This window comes from Panthera onca, chromosome E1, assembly GCF_046562875.1.
Source record: "Panthera onca isolate mPanOnc1 chromosome E1, mPanOnc1 haplotype 2, whole genome shotgun sequence".
In the NCBI taxonomy this organism is placed as follows: Eukaryota; Metazoa; Chordata; class Mammalia; order Carnivora; family Felidae; genus Panthera; species Panthera onca.
Window position 1 is genome coordinate 57,210,576 of NC_138352.1, and position 23,187 is coordinate 57,233,762.

Consider the following 23,187-nt stretch of genomic DNA (forward strand, 5'->3'; position numbering starts at 1 on the left):
GGATCAGGGGTCATCTAAACCAACCTCTTAACTTTGCAGTTGGGAAAACTAAGGCCCTGAGATGGAAAAGGTCATGTCCAAAGTCACTCATCAGAGCTTGCTTTGCAGAAATGGCAGAGGTCTGAGAATCCCAAGGGGGGACTCTAACTAGTCACCTGACTATGAAATGTGTGACAAGTGCCTCCCAGAAATCTGAGCTAGGCAGGCTGAGAATGTGTGGGCTGAAAAGAGCTGTGCCTGCACCCCAGAATCACATTTAGGTTGTTAAGAACATGAAGAGTTAGGTAGCCAAAGCCCGACAACACATGGGTTCACTAACCATCTATGAGCTACCTACTCAGGGAAAGTAAGGCTTATGTTCTCTAGCCAATTACCCATAATGCTCACTGAAAACTGAACTCCACCCCCAACAGCCCAGTCCCCTCACTGACCCTTACATCACCTTCCATCTTCCAGCCTCTGCCTGAATTTCCGCTTCTGTCCTCTCTTCCTGCCCAAATTTTTCATGTTCTTTAAGGCCAAGCTTCTGTTCAACACACAGATTTAATATACGATCTTCTGCAGACTGTGTGGCATAGAGTAGATGGAAAATGAACAAAAGGGAAGGAGGTGTGGGAGGAAGGAAGAGAGGAATGGGAAGATGATAAGGGAATGTGAAAGGATACTTGGGATGGATGAATGGATGGATGGATCGATGGATGGGCAGGTGGATGGACAGATGAACGAAAGGAAGGATAATGGATGGAAATAGAAGAATGGAAGGTGGATAGATGGTGGGCGGGAAGCTGGGAAAAGGATGGATGGAAGACAGAAAAAGGGCGGTCATCACACCTGTCCCAGGGTGGACAAGCATCCACCTTGACTGGGGAAGGACCAGGGCCACAGGAGTTCTCAACTTAGCTGAACCTTGACAGTGAATAGATGCTGAGCAACAAAGGAAGTGAGGAGGGACATCCCATTTGCTCACCTGAGCAAAGACTCAGTGGCATGCAACCCTGGTCTGAGGACAATGCAGCACCTAAGAGTCGCTAGAACACAGAGCTGAACTGCCTGGCAGAACTGAGAACAGAGGCCAGGTCATACACGTGGAGCTAAGGAGCCCAGACTTTATCCTAACAACATGGGGAGGACCGAAGGTTCTGCACACGGGAGTTACGCTGTCAGCTGTGTTTCACAAAGGCCACTCTGGCATCCACGTGGAACGTACTTCTGGAGAAGGGACAAGAAAGGCAAAGCCAGGAGGATGTTGCCTTGCCACTACCCAGGCAAGAGATGGGGTTGGCTCAGACCTCTCCTCTGCCGGGAAGCCCCCACCCCAACACCTTGGATCACCTGACCTTCCCCTTCTCAGCCTTCCTACTGCCTCTGTGATATGTGCCACCCCTCAGGAGAGCTTACCACAGTGCCTGAGAGGGCCACAAAGTGTCTCTCACATAGTAGGTGGTCAGCACATTAAGTTGGTATAATTACCCCAGCCTGTTTGGGGAGACACAGTCCCTGTCCTTGGGGATGCCCAGTCTGATGGGGGAGGGCAAAAATGAGGGTAGAGCCTACTCTGCTCTCTGAGGGGAGCCTGGAGCCAAGAAGCCACCAGGTGGGGTGGGTAGTACACAGAAGGCTTCTTGGAAATGGTGCGTTTGACTCAGGTTTTGAAATAAGGAAGAGCCCTCCATGGGTGGAGTGGGGAGAGGGCATTCCCAGGCAGGGGCGTGGCTGTGGGAACTGCAGCACCAGCAGTGAGTCGAGAGGAAAGTCAGCGCCTGAGTTGGAATGGCTGTGTCAGGAGTCCCGAGCTCCGGGCCCGCAGGACAAAGGGGAGGGGTGAGAAGGGAAAGAGGTCCCCGGGTGTCTCCAGCCTCACGGGCGGAAAGGAAAGGACCCCCACCAGCCAGAGGTTAGGAAGTGGTCTCAGTGCTGTGCTGCCCCAGACTGAGCCATCACGTTGGACTGGGGAAGGACCAGGGCCTCCCAAGTCAGTCAGGCCAGGGCTCCAGGCCAGGCACCCCTCAATGACAAGCCACGTGACCTTGGACAAGTCACTGCGGCCCTCCTAGCCCCGTTTCCTATCAAATGGGCATCATAACAGTTCCTACCTTGCAGGATTATCGAAAGGACTAGATAATTCATGGCAAGCGGCCAGCAGGGTGCTCGGCACAGAGTCGACGTGTGGCAAAAAGTTCTCTTAAAGTAAGCCCCAGAGTTTGACCAATGGGGGGACAGTGGGTGAGCTCAAATGGAGACCAAGTGTCGCAATTCAGGCAAAGACAGAGACAAAGAACAAAGAGGGTCCAGGATAGTGGTGGGCAGTGGTGGAAGGAATGGGGAGGCCTTGGGAGGGCTGCTGAGGCCAGCAGGCCGAGGTGATGAACTGCTGAGTCTGAGGGCCCGGACAGGGCGGAGTCTATGGGAATGGGCAGGCCCGGAAGCCCCGCTGGGGAAGAGTCAGCAGGACGGTTTGGGTGTGAGGAGAGAGGGCCTGAGAGCTGGCGTGGGGCCCACATTCTGCGGATGGAGGCCCAGCACTGCCTCCCCTGACTGGGAGTGAAGGGGACGAGGAAGCAGCCAGTGCAGGTGTCCCCATGAGGCCCTGAGGCCCGGGGAAGCCCCACCAGCCACTCGACATCCAGGGCCTGGTTCTTCTCCCTGCCCTGGCTATCGGTGCAGCAGGGCGACATCTGCACACACACACACACACACGCACACACCGATTCTAGGTCACTCACCTGCAAAAGAGGGGGAGCTGGGTCAGCTTATGATAAAAGACATGTGTATAATAAAACTGAAAATATCCAAAAAGGGTTGAAGACAAATCAAAAATTAAGTACTAGGGTATATTGACAAACATGTTTTTTTGATTGCAGGGAGCCTGGATGGCTCAGTCAGTTAAGCGTCCGGCTCTTGATTTCAGCTCAGGTCATGATCTCATGGTTCGTGAGTTCGAGCCCCACATTGGGTACTGTGCTGACAGCTCCTGCTTGGGATTCTCTGTCTCCCTCTCTCTCTGCCCCTCCCCTGCTCTGCTCATTCTCTCTCTCTCTTCCTCTCTCTCCTTCTCTCTCCTCTCTCTCTCTCTCTCTCTCTCTCTCTCTCTCTCTCTCTGTCTCTGCCCCTCCTGTGCACTGTCTCAAAATAAATAAACCTCAAAAAAAAATACATGTTTTGGTTGCAAGCAATGGAATGGCAACACTTCACAAAGAGGCAATTCATTGACTCATTGTTCTCTCCCTCTCTCCCTCTCCTGCCCCAACACAGGCATACAAACACCCACATGCACACACACACCCCTCAGCCTTGATCTGCCTCCTGGCTTCACCTGCACAGGCCAGACACCCTCACGAGGCTGGAACCATAACTGAGGGAGCCCTGAACTCACCCTTCAGCCTCATGGCCAGAGAAGATCAGCTCAAATTTAACAAACCCCAGGGAAGGCTGATATGGCCAGTGGCCAAAATCTCATATGACCAACCCAGCAGGCACACATGCCCCCTGTCTGTGACCAAGGAAGAGGGATCTGGGTATCAGAAGAAGGAGAGCACAGATTTGGTCCCAACCTTTATGAGCTAAGCCCCAGTGTGTGTCTATCGCAAAACTGTACAGAAGAGGTTTCTATACCTGATCTACCTCTGGGTAGATCTACCTCTGGGTTTCCTGGCAGCCAAGGCAAAAAGGAAAACATGATGGAATATGAAACGTCACTAAGAAGGAGGCATATCTGACTGTCCAGAGACACAAACATCTTCTAAGTTCTGAGGTCTGAGAAGAATCTCTTCAGAGATTCTGAAGGTTACCAAGAGGTTCTACTCACTGAGCCCTGCCTCTATCAGACACCATGCTAGACATTTCCACCGATACTGTCATTTAATCTTACGAACCTCCTTGGGGAGGGCATTACTGGGTCCACGTTATAGACACAGAGAGGTAAAAGCAAGGAAGTTCCACTGGACCTCAGTCTCCAAGGGCCAAGCACCTCCCAGCTGCCACTGAACGTGGAGGTGTCCCAACAGTGGGGACTGTTGCAGGGAGCCCGGATGGCTCCAAGGTGCTCCATAAAGCCAGATCCCCTAACCCTGGCAGCATCATGGCCTGCCTCCTATGAGCACCAAGCTCTGACCACTTCTCCTGGGCACTTACTGGCCAGACTTCAACTGTCAGCACCAGAGACCTCTGCCTGAGGGTCTTCTCTGGCCATCAGAGCCCATTCTGCCTGTGCACAGGACAGGCTGTGGTGCTGGAGAATTAACACCACTCCCCTGACTAAAAGCATCCTCAGCCTATCAGGTTAGGAGGATAAATACCCCAGCTCCCTCGTCCCTTGGGAGGAACTCTGAGGTGCTTGTTCTTCACTGTCCCTAAGGATTACGCTACAGCTGTCCACAGCATTCACTTGCTTGGTCACACACCCCTTGTTAGCTTCCTCCCCTTCCCCGTCCCAACTACCCACCCCCTAATGGGGTTTCGTGAACTCCACCCAAAAATACTTCTTGCACTCAAGTTTTTGTTGAAGGCTCTGCTTCTGGAACCCAAACCGAAGCACCTGAGAGGGGAAATAGATATATATAATAAATAAGGTATTTTACTAATATATAAAATATTATATACAGATTATAATAATATAATAATATATAATACAATAATAATATAAGTATTATAAATGTTACTACTATAAGGGCTATGCAGCACTTAACTCACAAATAATAAGAAGTACTCTTTGTAATAAATGCCACAGAGTCCATCGACCTTCATAGGATGCTTTTGTTGGTTTTTGCCAAGCTCTTGCAACCTGCTTCTGGTGGCAACTGACAAGCAAGTATGGTTCTGACACGAAGGCTAGTTGAAATTTTTGTTTGTGTTGAGGAGGAAGATCAATGGGAAACAGCACAGACAGAGGCCCTAACTCTAGCCATTCATCAATGACACAAGTGACCTCTTTGCCGAACCAGATTGTAGATTTCAAATCCAGAAAGCATATTTGCTTGCAGGTTTTGCTGTTAACAATGCAATGGCTAGAGACATGACACATTTTTTTTGAAAAAAAATTTTAATGTTTTATTTATTTTTGAGAGACAGAGACAGAGACAGAGTATGAGTGGGGGAGGGACAGAGAAAGAGGGAGACAGAGAATCCAAAGCAGCTCCAGGCTCTGAGCGGTCAGCACAGAGCCTGATGTGGAGCTCAAACCCACGAACTGTGAGATCATGACCTGAGCTGAACATTTTTAACATGTTTCCTTAAAATATTTAAGTCTGGGTTTTCTTAAGTCTAGACAATCAATAAAACACAACAAATCTAGCCCTGATTCGTAGCATTTACCATTTCCATGGTGTAAATGCCCTACCAAATTACCACCTGGGGGAGAAAGGTTGGGGGGGGGGGGGCAGCATCGGCCAAGACAGGGCTGAGGAAGAAGAGCTTGGCCACCATAGCAACACCCACCCTGAGCCCAGCACAACTCCTGGCCCAGAGCAGCCCCTTAGTGGATCCAGAGCTGAGTTCACTCCTCTCCTGCGAGAATTCGTCCTTTCTGCAAACTTGACCAAGTCCAGCAAAGCCAGGATTCTGCTCATCTGGAAGATCGACACGCAGGTAGCATGAGAGGGCCCTGTTCAGATAGCTTACCTACCAGTCATGCATCCTTAATTAGGTCGCTCAGCCTCCCTGAGCTTCGGTTTCTGCACCTGTAAGATGGACTGAGTACAGTGCAGGGACATAACGAGGAGTTTTGGCAGAGAGCAGGCTGGGAGGAGACATTTGCTCAAACTCAACCTTAGGAAGCAGAATGCAACTGCCTTTCCCCAGCTTTGGTGTGAGAATCAAATGTAATAACGGGTCCTCTTCAGGTAAGTACTAATCCCCTAAATTCGCAGAAGAAGGAACCAAAATTCAGAGATGAAGGGATCAGCCAAGGTTATGCTCCAAGTTTAACCACAGGTTGGCCTCTTGCCTCCTTCCACTATTCCACATTACCTTCTACAAGGGACTACAGTCTTGCTTTATGGTTTTTCCCTCCTTTTGGTTATCACTTTTGATTTCTGTAGTCATATTATTATCTAAATACAAAGTTAAGTTAAAATCTATTATATGGTATCACAGGCTACAACGCAGATGAACCCTAAGGACATTATGCTACATGAAATAAGCCCATCACAAAAAGGACTAATACAAAGTATCTAAAGTAGCCAAAGCCATAGAAACAGAAAGTAGAAAGTTTGTTACCAGGAGAAAACGTAATTTGGGGTTTAGTGAGTATAGAGCTTCCATGTTGCAAGATGAAAAAAATTCTAGAGATCTGTCGAACAACATTGTGAATATATTTAACACTACTGAACTCTGCACTTAAAAATTCTTAAAATGGTAAAAAAAAAATCTATTACAAGGTAATATAAAATTGACAGACCAGGATATTGGTGTGTGTAATCTGTTTTTAACAAGGAAGTTGATGTGGTATTCAAGATGAACTAATTTTATGGTTTTTAAATTTTCTATTTGAAAAATTTCTTTGTTCTGGGGCGCCTAGGTGGCTCAGTCAGTTGAGCGTCCAACTTCAGCTCAGGTCATGATCTCGCAATTGACGAGTTCAAGCCCTGTGTCAGGCTCTGTGCTGACAGCTCAGAGCCTGGAGCCTGCTTCTGATTCTGTGTCTCCCTCTCTCTCTGCCCCTCCCCTGCTCATGCTCTGTCTTTCTCTGTCTCAAAAATAAAGATAAACATTAAAAAATATTTTTTAAACAAAAAATTTCTTTGTTCATACACACACATACACAATTTTGTGTATAAAAGCAGGTGCACTCTTTTTTTTTTTTCTTTCCTGTTTTCTTGGATCTCTTCTTTCCCTCTACTATCCCTTACACCCACCTTAGGCTCCCACCCTACCCCCAAGGTAACCCATGTTAATAACATATGTCCCTTTCATATTTCAGGTGTGCGTGTAATTATACACACACATATGCCATTATTTAGACAAGGGGCTGGGTTTGTTTATACACACAAGTGATGTCAGTACACCGCCTGTGTTTTTCTGCAGCGTGCATTTATTTCCCTTTCCCCGATGCCTCCAAGAGTCCTCTTGCCATCTGACATAGTTCCAATTTGTTGATTGTAGTGGCTGCTTAATATCGCCTAGTATGAGTGGACCACCATTTACCCAGCTCTATAAGACCGACCAAGGAGTAGTCACTTTGTTTTCCTTTTTCGGTCACTATAAATAATGCACCCTCCTATGTGCAAGGTCTCTTATTTCTATTAATTTATTCTATTCTATTAATAATGAAACCCCTTAGTCATTTGAAAATCATCACTGATGTGTACTCACACATAATGAAGCCAGAAAGGAGTCCAAGAGAGTAAAGACTCTGGGGACAGAATGATGGATGAATGTTTTTGTGTTTTATGTTCCTTTTCTTTTTTAATGTTTATTTTTTAATGTTTATTTATTTTTGAGAGAGAGACAGTGAGAGCCAGGGAGGAGCAGGGTGGGTGGGGGGCGTTGAGACACAGAATCCGAAGCAGGCTCCAGGCTCTGAGCTGTCAGCACAAGGCCCGACGCGGGCCTTGAACTCACGAACCGTGAGATCATGACCTGAGCCGAAGTCGGACACTCAACCGACTGAGCTACCCAGGCGCCCCTGTTTTGTATATTTCTGTTTATGTTGTCACACTATTCATATGGCAGATAAAAGCTGGAAGGAACAAAACCTACCTGTTTTGTGTGTAACAATCCTATAATCGTAGGAGAGAAAGTGACCCCAGGCCCCAGCAATGTGTTCACAGGGAGTCAAGTCAGAAGAGGACTCTCTTTCTAAATAGCTGACATCTTTGCTGTAACACCCCTTGACCTGCTCAGAGCCCTTCAGGGGTCCTGGACTGTCGGGAAAAGGGGGACGCAAAAGGTCCTCCCGTGGCAGTGACCACGCAGTACATCAGAGGAAAGGCCACATAAAGCTCTCTACTTTCTCGGTGCCTCAGCTCTTGCCGACCAGGCTCCCGTCCTTCCACCGATCAGGAGGACACTCAATTTCTCTTCCATGCAGCTCTTTTCAACACCTACCATGGCGGCTGCCTTGTACCAACATGGCAAGGGGCGCGTGGGATCAGAGAAGTCCTGTCCTCAAGAAACTTGCTTCTGAGGGGCGCCTGTGTGGCTCAGTCGGTGAAGCGTCTCACTTCGACTCAGGTGCTCGCTCGGTTCGTGAGTTCAAGCCCCACATAGGGCTTTGTGCTGACAGTGCAGAGCCTGCTTGGGATTCTCCCTCCTTCTCAATCTCTGCCTGTCCCCCACTTGTGCTCTCTCTCTCTCTCTCTCTCTCTCTCAGTGAATGGATAAACTTTAAAAACGAGAAACAAACCCTCTTCTGAGAAGATTCCGTGGAGACCTGAAAGAGCAGAGGTCTATACCCCAAACCCATTGCTTGACTCCACAAATCCTTACTGAGTGTCCCACATGTGCAGGGTGCTAAGGGTTGTGGGAAACAGCAAAACAAAGAGCTTCCTCTGTGTTTATGTTTCAGGGAGCTGTTGGAAGGTCTCAAACAACAAGCCTCGGAGGTGGGAAGGCAAACATAAGAAATTGCTTATCTCAGACACAAGGAGGGACACTGTGCTTTTTATAGCTCTAGGAAACAATGGGCCCAAAGAAGGCAAAACCTGACGGGCTTACCACTCATTCATTTACATCAGCAGATACACTTTATAGGCTATCATTAATTCTCACCCCAGCCATTGTTTTAGCTCTTTATGCAATTATCAAAAGCAATATTTCACAAACTTTGACACTAACTCAAGCATAAAGAATCTGAGGGTGTGTTCAAAATAAAGTTACAAGAACGTTCTGGAGCACTCCACTGCCTCCTCTCAGGTGCCAGGATCTCACAGAGTGGGAAAGGCCTTCTGATTTGGGACTGGAATCTTAGCTTGGGAAATCCAGGCAGCAAGACATTTCCGAATAGAGAAGCCAGTTTGCTCATACTTCTGCCTTGATATCATCCTTTAAGGGGGTTCATGTTTTATTTCCACAGGATACAATAATGAAAGGGAGAAACATGGTTCCTGCTCTCAGGGAATTTTACTAACTAGCTAGGAGACCCTAACAAAGGTTTTTTGGGGGTTTTTGTGTTTGGCAGCCCAGGCCAGGATGCTCTCTCTATGTGAGGGTCTTTCCATAACGTCAGGTTTAAAAGTGACAGATGAACCAATTAACCAAAAAGATTTTGGGGACACCTGGGTGGCTCAGTCCATTGAGCATCCAACTTCAGCTCAGATCATGATCTCGAGGTTCGTAAGTTCAAGTCCTGCATCGGGCTCTGTGCTGTCAGTGCAGAGTCTGCTTCGGATCCTCTGCCCCTCCCCTGCTCTTTCTCTCTCTCTCTCTCTCTCTCTCTCTCTCTCTCTCAAATAAACATTTTATTTTTTTAATTTTTTTTCATTTATTTTTGAGAGAGTGAGACAAAGTGAGAAAAGGGGAGGAGCAGAGAGAGAGGGAGACACAGAATCCAAAGCAGGCTCCAGCAGGCTCAACACGGGGCTCGAACCCGCAAACCGTGAGATCATAACCTGAGCTGAAGTCAGACACTTAACTGACTGAGCCACCCAGGCGCCCCTCAAAAATAAACATTTTAAAGAAAAGAGATTTTTAAAAGATAACACCCAAAGTTGGTGAGCAGGTTTTGAAATAGGCACCCTCATTCCCTGCTGGAAAGTACGTAAATTGGTACCACTTCTCTTTAAATCAATTTGACGGCACAAGTCAAGATCCTTAAAACATTTGTTATCCTCTCACCTAATCATTACACTTATGAGAATTAAGCCTGAGGAAATAATGCAAAATATTTGTAAAAGCTTTATGCAGAAAGATGTCATTGCTGTATTATTTTAATTTGCCACAGCAACAACAAAAAACAGTGGAAACAGCATTACACATATAACACTTCTCTTTAAATATTAATAAAAATCAGGGGCTCCTGTGTGTCTCAGTCGGTTAAGCACCCAACTCTTGATTTCCGGTCAGGTAATGATCTCACAGTTAGTGACTTCAGGCCCATGTCGGGGCTCCCTGTCATCTTTCAGCACAGGGCCTGTTTGGGATTCTCTCTCCCTCTCTCTCTGCCTCTCCCCTGCTTGTGCACATGCACACATGCTCTCTTTTTCAAAATAAATAAACTTCCAAAAAAATATTAATAAAAATCAAATGCAAAACAGTATAGTGTGGTTGTAGATAGATAGATAGATAGATAGATAGATAGATAGATCTGTAATATATATGTGAAAGAAATTCACCAAAATGTTATTAGTGATTGCCTTTGGGTACTGGGATTTGGGGTTCAGCTGAATCATAAACTCACCTATGGCCTGGAAGACAGGATCGTTGACCATAAAAAAGGAGACATGTCTACTGAACAACCAACAATGATTATGGATTGCAGAGTGATGAATCAGACTCAGCAGACTTGAAAGATGAAAAATATTTTGCCATGTATAAAGCAGGGACTCTGGATGACACTGGAGGTTAAATGTATCATTTATCACCACCCCTCTAGACATCCCTAAAATTAGCATAAATGGATAAAGCGTGTATTAGACAAAGAGACCAGGAGAAGGGATTATAGTATGAAAGTTTTGGAATCTGGAAAACAAACAAACAAAAAATAATCCTGGCGCTTTCCCAGGGAGAAGCCAAGAAGCAAGCAGATTCACACAGCAGGACCCTGGGAAGCTTCTGGAATAGGAGGCACCAGGCACATCTGAAAGGGGAGTGCACATGGGCTGAAAGGAGGAAGACAAATGGGTCAAAAGTTCATATAAAAATCAGTGAGACCTCCATAGCTCCTTTCTACCCCAACCTCTGATGCCAATAACTCCTCCTTATCCCAGGAGAAGCTGGGGGTGCACTCTGGAGAATTTACCCAGAAGGACTAAACCTTGAGAGACCAAGCACAGCTAACAGTGGGGACAATAAACTGATATAAGTCAGATTAACTGAGACTGAGACTCTTTCAGTCCCCTTCCTCCACATAGCTTCCTGAAAGCTGGTAGCTCTTCCTTCCTGAGGAAGACCCTACCCAAGAGAAAAAGCCTACAGATACTGACATTTGGGGTCCCCCCCATAAAACAGCATATTCTGCACCAGATTATTCTATAGTGAGACTCACTGGGGGAAAGCCCCCCTACTGTACACACACACACACATGCATTCCTTACCCATTCCCTACACACTTCTTACCCTACCCATAAATATTAGTAGACAACCAAGAACCCCAGACATTTGAGGGAAACCTCTGACATAAAGGACGGAGATGAGACAAACCAGGAAAAAGGCAGCTGAGAGGAAATTGAAATGATGACGGAAATGGAAGAAATGTTAAAGCCCTGATCAATAGGGTTAATGAGGTAAGAGGAAATCTTGGATCTTCAAACAAGAACAAGAGACTATTTTTAAAAAGTATCCAGAGTTATAGGGTACTAAAAATATATCTGATATTTTAAAAACTAAATCATAAGATTAGATGGTAAAGTTTAGGAAAATCTCAGAAAGTCAAAAAAAAGAGAAGGTAGAAGAAAAATAGAATGAAATACATAGGAAAAGGAGGAGTTCCAGAAGGAAAGAAAATGGCGGGGGGTGGGGGGATCATTAAATAAACATTCAAGAAAATTTCCCAGAAGTAAAGAACATGAATTTATATGCTGAAAGATTTTGCCAAGTGCCCAATCCAACAGATCCACACAGCCACATCGAGGGAGAACATGTGATACTGCAGCCTGCTAGAGAGAAAGAGAAGAGCCTAAAAGCTCTGGGGTTAGGGATAGGAATAGGATAACATAAAAGATCTAGAATCAAAACAGTATTAGACTTCTCAGTAGCAACACTGGAAGCCAGGATGCAGTGATACAATACCTTCAAAATACTGAGGGAAATTTATTTGCAACCAAGAATTCCATACCCAGCCAAACTATCAGTCAAGAATGAGAGTAGACTCATGATGTTTTCAGACATGAAACGTCTATGAATCCTTCCCCAGGAAACTGCCAGAGGATGTGTTTCACTAAAATGAAGGGGGAAGAAAAGAAAAGGGAAGACATGGGATCCAGGAAACAGGGAAGCAATGGAGGAAGAAGGGATGTCCACAAGGACAGTGAAGGAAGATTTCGGGATGACAGGAGACATAGAGAGTGCCCAGAACATGCTGGGACAGGATGCAGGACAGCAGGTTCCAAAGAGTAATATCTTCAAGAAGATAAAACTTATGAAATACTCAGTGTTTTAACATGTTAGGAGGAGATCTATATTTCTGGCAGTGAATTAGGGAATAAATTTAGGATAAGTACATAGAAAACCTCAGCAAATTGAAAAAGAGATGTTTATCCCAAAGAAATCTAACATAGCATAAAATGTTTTTGGACTGTAAATAATAGTTAAATAGTCATGATAATGTAAAATTAAACATTTACCTAATGAAAATAGCATATATTGAAAGTATAGGAAGAAGTAGGGAGCGGCCATGCTGTACAAGAGAGCTGAATCCCTCTCCTTCAGAGTGGGAAGTCAAGCAATTAGAAAAAAAATTGAAAAAAAAATCAAGAAATGGTAGTACAAGCCTGTGGTTTAGAAATAAGGCAGTGGCTCAGTTGGCTGAGCGTCTGACTTTCGGCTCAGGTCATGATCTCACGGTTCGTGAGTTTGAGCCCCACGTCGGGCTCTGTGCTAACAGCTCAGAGCCTGGAACTAGCTTCGAATTCTGTGTCTCCTCTCTCTGCCTCTCCCCAGCTTGTGCTCTCTCTCAATAATAAATAAATACACTTTAAAAAATTATAGAAATAAGGCAAACGGGGCACCTGGGTGGCTCAGTTGGTTGAGTATCTAACTTCAGTTCAGGTCATGATCTCAAGGTTTGTGAGTTCAAGCCCCACACCGGGCTCTGTGCTGACAGCTCAGAGCCTGGAGCCTGCTTCGGAATCTGTGTCTCCCTCTCTCTCTCTGCCCCTCTCCTGCTCATGCTCTGTCTCTCTCTCTCCTTCAAAAATAAAATAAACATTAAAAAAATTTTTTAAGAAATAAGGCAAATGCTGGGGCACTTGGGTGGCTCAGTTGGTTAAGCATCAGCTCAGGTCATGATCTCACAGTTCATGGGTTTGAGCCCCGCGTCGGGCTCTGTGCTGACAGCTCAGAGCCTGGAGCCTGCTTCGGATTCTGTGTCTCCCTCTCTCTGCCCCTTCCCCAGCTCCCACTCTTGCCTCTTCTCCGGTTCACTTTCTCTCTCTCTCTCTCTCTCTGTCAAAAATAAATAAAAATTTAAAAAATTAATTTAAAGAAATTAGGCAAATGCCAAAAGTAATAGCTAAGAGTTGAAAGTGAGAAGTGGGAATGGAGGCATGGGACACAGCCTCGGGATGGCTCTTTTTTATAGAAAGACTTATGTGATACATACATAACTTTGATTTTGTACATTAAATTTTTTTAATATGGAAAGCACCCATGGTGTGGGATGGGATGGTTGACTCAAGGATACAGAGCAGGGCCAGGCAGAAAAGCACCCAAGTGGGTTGAGACAGAGGGTCAAGCATTGGAGGGGAAAGAGAACATCACAGGTGATTAAACAGTAGAGTCCTGATCGTGTCCGCATACTTGACAGCTCTAGGGAGAGAGGCAGCAGGTCTGAACATGGGGGGGTGGAGGGTGGTGATGAAGCAGGGCAAGGGTGACAGATGTTTCCCAGGGGACCCCTCGCACTCAGTCTCCTGCCTGATGACAAGCAGGGGCTGATAAGGGGTGAAGAGGAGGACAGGTTGGGAGAAAAAAGTTCAGTCCTAACCACGGACACCATCCCCAAGGCGAAGGCTCTCTTTTCTACCGCCCAACACAAAACTTGTGTAATGTGAGGAGCCAAAGGGTAGAGTTAAGAGCTCAAGCTTTGGAGTCTTTGGGTTAAAATACCTAAAACGAGAGAGCGGCATTTAAAAAAAAAAAAAAAAAAAAGCGTGGCCTCCGTAACCAGACAGCAGGGCTTGAACCACAATCATGCCTCTTAGGATCCACATGACTTTGCGAAAGTTACTTAACCCCTCTGAATGGCAGAGCTGTCTCCATTCCAAACCCAGCCTCACCACACCCACCTCACAGGGTGACTGTCAACACGTGGGAGCTCCTTCCCCTCCTGCGTCCCACCTCCCACGCCCACGATATGGGGGGGGGGGGGGGGGCAAGGCGGCGGGGGAGTCTTCGGGAAAGACCCCACCAGTATTACTGAGCTTTGCTGTGTCCTGGACCCGTCAGGCTGTGGGGTCCGAGAAGGCCTCGGGGAGACACCTTCAACCCCCTCCCATTTGTTCAAGAACAGAGACCACACAGGTTTGCGTCAACCGGAAAGTCAGCTTTATTAGCCCACCACCAGCAGAGGGGGAGGGGAGACAGCTTGGGGACCGCGCTGGGAGGACAGGGCCCTGACGCAGGCCTTCAGGAGGTTGGGGCCGGCGGGCGGGCAGGAGGCTCCGGAAGAGGCAGCTCATTGCTTGGAGTTCGGGCCCTGGCTGAAGCTGGACGAGCCCTGCTCCTTGAGGATGGGCCGGGTCTGGTAGCCAGAGGGGGACGAGGAGGAGGAGAAGACTGTGGGGGAGACGCGAGGGGGTGAGAAGGGTTCTGGGAGCTTAGAGGCCCCACACAAGGAGAAGGGAGGGCTGGGGGCTCAGGGGCACCCGGGAGCCTCAAGGGTCTTACCGTTGTGGGAAGAAAAGGACTGGCTGGACGCTTGCTGAGAGGAGAGGCTGCAGGGGAGAAAAGGCGGAGCAGTTAGACGCGCTGGGAGCGGCGGGGCTGCAGGGGCTCCGGCGCAGGACCCGGAAGGAGGGCAGTGCACTCACTGAGCATCCTCGCCCTCCAGCAGGCGGCGGTAGGTGGCGATCTCCTGCTCCAGCCGCGTCTTCACGTCCAGCAGGATCTTGTACTCCTGGTTCTGCTGCTCCATCTCGCAGCGCAGCTGGGCCAGCTGCTCCTCCACGCTGCCGATCAGGTCCTGGATCTGGGCCAGCTGCATGCAGTAGCGGCCTTTGGTCTCCTCCAGGCTGCTCTCCAGGGATGCTTTCTGTGAGTGGGGGAAAGGGAAAGAGTCAACAGAGGGGATCATTACTCCCCCCCACCCCAGGCCTCTGCGCATGTTCCTGAGAGGTACATGGATTTTGGTCCCAGCTGGGCTACTGATGGGCCAGACGATGTGGACAAAAGTCACTCCGTTGTTCTGGGCCTTAATTTCTGTGTCTATATAATGGGTACAATGACCCCTCCATCCCACTCCTGGGAAAAGAGGGGCGGAACTGTATTGTGGCAACATTGAGGGGCCGGCGGCATTACTGGTGACTTGGGGACTGCGGCGAGCCGGGGTCCTTCATACCATGCTGAGCTGGGACTGCAGTTCAATCTCCAGGCCCTGGAACACCCTCCGGAGCTCGGTCACCTCCGTGCGGCCACTCTGCACCAGTTCGCTGTTTGAGGCCACTTCCTTGTTCAGCTCCTCGGTCTGAGACAGGAAAAGAGGAGCAGGTGTGAGGCACCCTAGAGGTGGCCCCTGGCTGGGAAGTCCTGCAGGAGAGCTGAGCGCCTGAGCCCCACCTTGCTCAGGAACCAGGCCTCCGCGTCTCTGCGGTTCTTCTCCGCCATCTGCTCGTACTGGTCGCGCATCTCGTTCAGGATGCGGCTCAGGTCCACACCGGGGGCGGCGTCCATCTCCACACTGACGTCCCCGCCAGTCTGACCCCGCAGGGCAAGCATCTCCTAGGAAGGGATGGCGGGAGATGACCAGCTCAGCTGAGCCCTTTCCTGGCCCCTGAACCGGCCTCCCGCTGCCAACACCAGCAGCGACCTCACCTCCTCGTGGTTCTTCTTCAGGAAGGCCAGCTCCTCCTTCAGCCCTTCGATCTGCATCTCCAGGTCAGTCCTGGCCAGGGTCAGCTCGTCCAGCACCCTGCGCAGGCCGTTGATGTCGGCCTCCACGCTCTGACGCAGGGCCAGCTCGTGCTCATACCTGGCAGGACAGAGGTCGAGGCATCAGGCTCCATCTGCGAGGCCTCTGAGGTTCAAAACCAACAGCCCCACAGCTTGCCCACCCCCCCCAACCCCCGCCCTCTGCACCACACTCCGCCCACCACAGCGGTGGCTCACTTGGTCCTAAAGTCATCGGCTGCCAGCCTGGCATTGTCAATCTGCAGAATGGGCTGAGCGTTCTCGATGGTGGCCGTGATGATCTACAGAGAAGGTAAAAGGACAGGCCTCGTTAGCCAAGACCCCAAAGCTCGGGGGTGAAGAGCAGAGAGGGGAGGATACAGTGTCCCCAAACTTGAGGGTCGCCTGGCTGGCGAGTCAGGCCCTACACTCTTCCATCCAGCCAGCCTGGGTGTCTTTTGCAGCCGGCTCAGGGTGCGCGGAGGGAGGCCCCCCCGGCTCCTACCACCCCATCCTCGGCCCCAGGCTGAGAGAAGCTGAGGGAGCAACGCAAAAATCACTTGCAGGGAATAAGAGAGTCAGGGCTCCAGCCAAGCTCGGACAGCTGGATGCTGAAAAGGGACCCTCTGCCAGCAATGCGGAGTGGCCTCTGTCTACTCCCCCAAGGTGGCCTCACTCTCCCAGTTTGTGAAACAAAGATGCTAGAAAGTGATTTCTAAGGGCCGCTGAAGCCATGGCCTGTCGCAACCACCAGGGTCGCCCGCCTGGCCCACACACCTTGTTCCTCAGGTCCTCGATGGTCTTGAAGTAGGGGCTGTAGTCCTTGACCTCACTGGGCCGCTGCCTCTGGTACCAGTCGCGGATCTTCACCTCCAGGTCGGCGTTGGCCTCCTCCAGGGCGCGCACCTTGTCCAGGTAGGAGGCCAGCCGGTCGTTGAGGTTCTGCATGGTGAGCTTCTCGTTGCCGGAGAGGAGGCCGCCATCACCCCCTCCAAAGCCAGCGCCGAAGCCACCACCGAAGCCAGCACCAAGGCCACCTCCAAAGCCAGCACCAAGGCCACCACCATATCCTCCACCGAAGGCGCTACCCAGGGCCCCACCAAAGCTGCTGCTGCTGCTGAAGCCGCCGCCGTAGCCGCCCCCCAGGCCGCAGGCCCCCCCGGAGGAGTAGCGGGAGGAGGAGACCGACAGGCCCCCGTAGGCGCTGGGGGCCCGGCAGGACCCTCCGGCCAGCACGGAGGACATGCGGCTGGAGCCACCCCCGATGCCACAGGAGCCCTTCATCGAGCTGGAGGAGGTGAACTGGCGGCTGCAGGTGGTCATGATGCCAGGAGGGAGGTGAGTGAGCGAGCGAGCGAGGCGGCAGAGAGGAGAGAGAGGTGCTCAGGGAGGCTGGGAGGATGCTGGGGCAGCTCAAACCCCCGGAACATTTATAGGCGCCGGGGAGGGCGGGGCCTCCCGACTGCTGAAGGAGGGTTCCCCTGCCTGTTTCATCACACCAGGTCCCATCCAACTCCCCACTCCGGATCAGGATTATTCAGCCCGGGGTCGACTCACTTCACTGGGTGCTGCTCGGAGTTCCCACCCAGCTCCGGGGGTGTGGGGCCGAGAGAAAAACTCACAAACACCAGTCGGCCGTGACTCAGGCTGGGCGGCGGGAACCGGCTCTCGTTCCCGGAGCCTAAGGGGCCAGCGGGGCCTTGGCACAGGCAGTTTTGTGGCGGCTGCGTCCCCAGGCGGTGAGTCAGCCCGTGAAGGACTCCCTGCCCCACGGTGACAGCCTTGGCTGAGAAAGGCCTCACCGATGCCGGCCTGGGGCCGCCTCAGGATGTGCTGTGGGGATCCTGCCTGCCCGGCTCTGAACAAGGAGAGCTGGGTTCATGGTCTAACTTTGCTTTGCTCTCTGTGTGACCTGAGGCCCCCTTGCCTCCCCTCTCTGGGCCTCTGTGTCCCCTCAGTAAAGTGACAAAGCTGGACTGCCTGATCGTGGAGTCCCTTCTAGTTCTAAAAATTCTCGGGGCGCCTGGGTGGCTCAGTCGGTTAAGTGTCCGACTTCGGCTCAGGTCATGATCTCACGGTCCGTGGGTTCGAGGCGCACGTCAGGCACTGTGCTAACATCTCAGAGCCTGGAGACTCCTTCAGACTCCGTGTCTCCCTCTCTCTCTCTGCCCCTCCCCTGTGTGCTCTTTCTCTCTCTCAAAAATAAATAAATATTTTTTTAAAGTAGTTGTTGTTTTTTTTAATTCTCTGACTCTCTTTCCCTTTTTGGATCGGATCCAGTGTCAGAGGCTGCCTTTGAGCCCCCAGAGTCATCAGAAGCATTGGGTACCATGGGACCAGTATGTACCATTGAGCCAGGCGGGTGTCGGCTCGAATCCCCGCTCTGCCCCTTACAAGCTATGCAGCATAAGCCATCCTTTAGCCCCTCTGGGTCTCAGTTTTCTCATCTGTAGAAGTGGAGGACACAACACAGAAGGACCTACACACAGAACCCCACTGGCCACTCCCCAATGGTGGCCCGGCCCCTCAGTTCCCTATGCCTCCTTTGCAGTTAGGTGCCCCCTCACCTGCCTCCTCACACCCACCTCTGCCCTCTGGCACCTCCCTCCCACAACCTCACCCTCTCCTCTTTACCCCAACACTCCCACCCTTTGAGCAGCCCACCCCCAATGCATTGCTCTACCTAGTCGTGGATGCCCATCATGAACTGTGGTGGGAGGGAGTCCCCGTCCTGCCATTAGTGCCGTGTGTGACCCCTGGCCCCACCAGGAGCCTCTGAGTCCCCACACTGCATCCAAGGCTCTGTTCCCAACGCTTTCCTTTCGAATGTCCATAGATTCCAGGCTGGGCTGGACAGCTTCCTTCGTTCAGTTGAGAAGAGGGGGAAGGTGACCTCTCTGGTCACATCTGCCGTGCTCCAGTATTGTATGGAGTGCCCTACACGTGCCACACAGTTTGTGAGAGGCAATGTTCCCACCTCAGGTTCACAGACGAGGGAGCTGGTAGGTTAAGTGGGCTTCCCAAGGCACCAGTCAACAGCGAGCTGAGGTTTGAACCCCTGCCCGTCTGCTGGCCCAGTCCGAGCCCTTCGCGCCATCCTCAACCACCCTCTCTGTGCATCTCCAACGTGCATCATTGTCTTGAATTCACCTTGCGAAGTCGGGAGGAGAGAGGGAGACTCAGAGGGAGGGAGTGATTCCCCCAACGTCACTCGGCTTTAAGTTGTAGAGGCAGGATTAGAACCCAGGCTCAGGGCATCTCCACTCGCCCACGATGCCTTGCAGGCTGGGACCAGGTACATCCATTCTCATTTACCTCCCACAGTACCTGGAATGAGCTCTTCCCACAGTGGGCATGACCTTGGCCTCAGGGCTGGAGGCAGGATTAGGGAGCTCTGAACCCAAACGCTGAGGATTCTTCAGGGTGCTCTTGGGGGTGACACACAGAACTGGCCACTGTCCTTGTTCTAAAGTGCCTCCGTGGCCCCAGAGGAGCCAGAAGAAGGCTTGCCTCGGCCTGAGCACTGCTGGGTGATATTACTGGAACCTAGGAACAGGAAATTCTGTCTCAGCATAACCAGGACTTTGCTGCTGCCATATCGCGCCCCATCAGTCACTCAGCTTGTAGGAACAGGGCCCAGAGGTCTGAGCAGAGCTGGCACCCAACACACGCCTTCAGGGCCAGGCCTGGGAGACAGAACCCGATGCTCCTGCTCCCCTCTCCCAACACCAAACATGGGCAAAGTGGGTCCTGGAATCTTGGACAAAAACCTTGCCATCCCGGTGTCAGGATGGGCCTAGAGTTCAGGTCCAACCACAGACTCATTACCCTCGGAACTAAAAATGACTCTTGGGGGTGCCTGAGTGGCTCAGTTTGTTGAGTGTCCAGCTCTTGATTCCAGCTCAGGTCATGATCCCGGGTCATGGGATCGAACCTCATGTCAGGCTCTGAGCGGATTGTGGAGCCTGCTTAAGATTCTCTCTCAAAAAAGAAGAAAGAAAGAAAGAAAGAAAGAAAGAAAGAAAGAAGAAAGAAAGAAAAGAAAAAAGATATTCTCTCTCTCTCTCTCTCTCTCTCTCTCTCTCTCTCTCTCTCGCAGCAACATAGATGGACCTAGAGAACATTATGCTGCTAAGTCAGACTGAGAAAGAAAAAAAAGATTTTTTTCTCTCTCTCTCCCTCTGCCCGCTCCCCTGGTCACATTTTCTCTCTCTTTTAAAAAAATAAAAATAAAAATCACCTTTGAGGCCACCAAGCCCCATGCAGAGAGAGAGACTTGTCCCAGGTTAAATAGAAGCAGAAACTCGAACCCGGCACCAGCACTGTTCCTGAGCTTTACACCGACTCTCCCTGTGGTCTCTGGGATGTCCTCCTTCTCTGCCTCAGCCCACCCTCCACCACCCTCTCTTCTTTTTTTTTTTAATTTTTATATATTTCTGAGAGAGAGAGAGAGCGAGCTTGTGCAAGCAGGGATAGGGGCAGACAGAGACAGAGACACAGAATCCAAAGCAGGCTCCAGGCTCTGAGCTATCATCACAGAGCCCAACGGGGGCTTGAACTCACAAACCATGAGATCATGACGTGAGCTGAAGCTGGACGCTTAACCGACTGAGCCACCCAGGCTCCCTCCCTTCTAATTGGATCCCTGCCCCTCCACCATTCCTGGAGTCAGTGTGGGATTGCACATGAGCCCAGCACTGATGCTTGGGGACCTGCATGGGCTGAGAAGCTACAGGAAGTTACCAACCAACCCATCAACCCACTCAGTCAACACTGCAGACCAAGCACCCACCGTGTGCCTGGCACCCAGGGCATGGGGGCTGGGGAAGATGATGACATAGTTTCTGACCTTGGAACCTATCATTTGGTCCCGGACAGAAAACTAAGGCCGGGAATGCAGCACTGCATGGCAGGAAGCCCTGGGGTGTTTGGCCCACAGGATGCCACTGGGTAAGTGTTACCCAACGCTAAGCCTCAGCAGTAAAGGAGGGAATATCAACAGAGGCTCCATCTGGGCCTCAGAAGATCTGAATTGGCAGAGAAAGACCAAGGGGCACATTTCCGGCGTGCCAGCGAGGCAAACCTACCCAAGGTTGCTGAGAGCCAGGAGCACTAGGTCTGTGGGCACAGAGCACAGACTCCAACCAAACTTGCATGTCTCCAGGCAGCGGGTTCCTTCCCCCACCCAGGCCTCTTCCCTCTCTCCTTCACCTACCCCGTCTCAGGTATGATGAGGTCATCTCATACCTGAGTTGGCCAGGAAATATCATTGGCCAATGCACGCCTCAACGTGCAATGACTCCCCAACCCGACTGATCACCAGGATCCCCACACAGATTCCCGACCCTGCTCTGACCCACTGTATCAGCATCGCCCAGGACAAGCCTGTTCGTGGGGACGTTTTACGAGCTCATAGGGAATTCTGGAGACCAGCCAGGCTGGGAAGCAGGAGAAGAAGGGGAAAGAAGGGAAGGAGGGGAGGCCCTCAGGGGACTGAGGGGAGAGAGGGGGCTGCTGCAGGGCCCCCAGCCCATCCATGGTGGCAGCCAGAACCACAGGCTTCAGGGCAGGGTGAAGAAAGAGAAGGTCCCCAGTGAGCTCGGACAGAGCAGCGTGCAGTCAAGCAGGAGCCAGATCTGTGCTGGGCACTCAGATAAAAAGAACAAGGCAGAAAAGCCCTCAGGGCATACTTAGAGACAACCCTGCTACCGCTACCGTGTGGTCAGGCTGTGATGGGGGTGCAGGGGGCCTGCAGGGAGGGGGCAGGCTCCCTGGGAGTGAACACGTGTTTCCAGTCCAGGCTCTGGCCCCGCCACTGCTCCCAGCATCTGGATGAATCTGTGAGAGCCAGATGGTAGGTGGTCCTCCCACTCCCCCGTGTTTCACGCCCCCCTTCCAAGGGTGGGTGCTGTCACAGCCTGTCACACTGGTCTGCACAACCAAGGGGCCCTCAGGGGCCCATGTGGCTGGATCAAGCTCTGTTAACAGCCTTGGCTCTGAACCACCCTCTGTTCTCCTCAACCTCGCCCCTACCCACACCGCATAAGGACTGAAGGAGTATTGTCAGCCCCAACACTGTGCCCTGCCCGCCACCCCTAAACCGGAGCCCTTCAGGGTCCCTCTAGGCCAAGGCCTGTGTCTCCTCCTTCCCCCGGGCCCGGTGCAGAAGAGGCACAAAGAGACGCCGCGCCACAGACAGAGCGTTCCTGCCACATTGTCTCCTTGCAGAAAGCACTGCCAGTCATACTTTCGGGGCGTGGGCGTGGCAGAGGAAGAGTCACAAGGGCTGGCGACTGCTGTCCTTGGCCTGGGCCTGGACATCAGGCCCATCATGTGTGTCCATCACATGAGAGTGTGTAAGGCGGCACCGAAGGTGGTTACAGACCGGTTCGCGGACGGCGCGGGGGGTGAATTGTTTGGTGCTGGGGTTGGGAGGGGGAGGGTGCGTGGATGAACTGTGGAGTCCCACAGCTGGGCCGCCCAATCCAGCCACAGGCACACGTCCTCAGCACCCCGGGTTGGCTTGGGGGTGCGACAAGAAAGTCCAACCACCAAAATTCCCCAAGGGGACCACAGGTCTCAGCCCCCCATCACTCCCTCCTGTGGTCCTACCTGCCCAGGCATGGGCTGAGCACTCCAGGAAAGGGTAGGGCTTTCCCTGTCTGGGCCCAGGACCATCCCCTAAGGACCCCCACCCCCAGCAGGCACCACTGCCTCTCCTGGCCCAGCTCTCCACACTTGGCTTCTCTCCACTCCGGCCTCCTGAGCCACCCACCCACTCACTTTGTGGGCAGAAGCTTCTTCCCCAGCAGAGGGGTGCAGTCTAGGGCTATCTGTGGCCACCCCACCCTATGACCCCTCCTCAGTCACCCCAACAGTAGAGGTGGGCCCCCAGGATCTGCAGGGAGAGAATCTGCAGAATCTGCCTAAGAACCTGGGGCGGGGCAGGGGGTGGGGCCCCTCTTCCCAGCATAACCCCGACAAGAGCTGAGTCACTGCTCCTTGAAGCCTCAGTGTCCCTATCCACACAATGGGGCGCCTCTTCCCAGACCCTCCCTGCTTCCTGGGGCTGCCATTTAGATAAATGAGATCACTGTCCAAATGAGCCACCCTCAACCCAGGGCTGGTTCTTCTGGTTGTGGCTGGAAGTGTGGCGGGGCCTGGTGGGCACAGGGCCTCCCCTGCCTCCATCCGTCATTGCTGGTCAGGCAGCTGGGAGACACCGGTCTCTGATGGAGCGGAGGCTGCGCTCCCAGCCTGCTCTGGTTC

General features: G+C 51.3%; 1 protein-coding gene across 1 annotated transcript; it reads right to left on the reverse strand.

Moving 5' to 3' along the window:
* Window positions 1-14,344: 14,344 nt before the first annotated feature.
* KRT16 (keratin 16) lies at window positions 14,345-17,305 on the reverse strand. The gene is made up of 8 exons (XM_060646095.3): window positions 16,696-17,305; window positions 16,138-16,220; window positions 15,844-16,000; window positions 15,589-15,750; window positions 15,371-15,496; window positions 14,844-15,064; window positions 14,701-14,747; window positions 14,345-14,589 (listed from the first exon to the last, which is right to left on the reverse strand). The coding sequence occupies exons 1-8, from the start codon at window positions 17,239-17,241 to the stop codon at window positions 14,489-14,491; spliced, it is 1,443 nt and encodes a 480-aa protein (XP_060502078.3). The 5' UTR covers window positions 17,242-17,305; the 3' UTR covers window positions 14,345-14,488.
* Between the last annotated feature and the right edge of the window lie 5,882 nt (window positions 17,306-23,187).

What these genes read in the sequence shown, in the direction of transcription:
- KRT16 (XM_060646095.3), bottom strand. Translation starts at nt 17,241, where the DNA reads ATGACCACCTGCAGCCGCCAGTTCACCTCCTCCAGCTCGATGAAGGGC. An exon ending in TGAAGAAGAACCACGAGGAG is followed by an intron (nt 15,751 to 15,843) that starts GTGAGGTCGCTG and finishes ATCCCTTCCTAG; the next exon opens with GAGATGCTTGCCCTGCGGGG. An exon ending in AGGCCTGGTTCCTGAGCAAG is followed by an intron (nt 15,497 to 15,588) that starts GTGGGGCTCAGG and finishes TTCCTGTCTCAG; the next exon opens with ACCGAGGAGCTGAACAAGGA.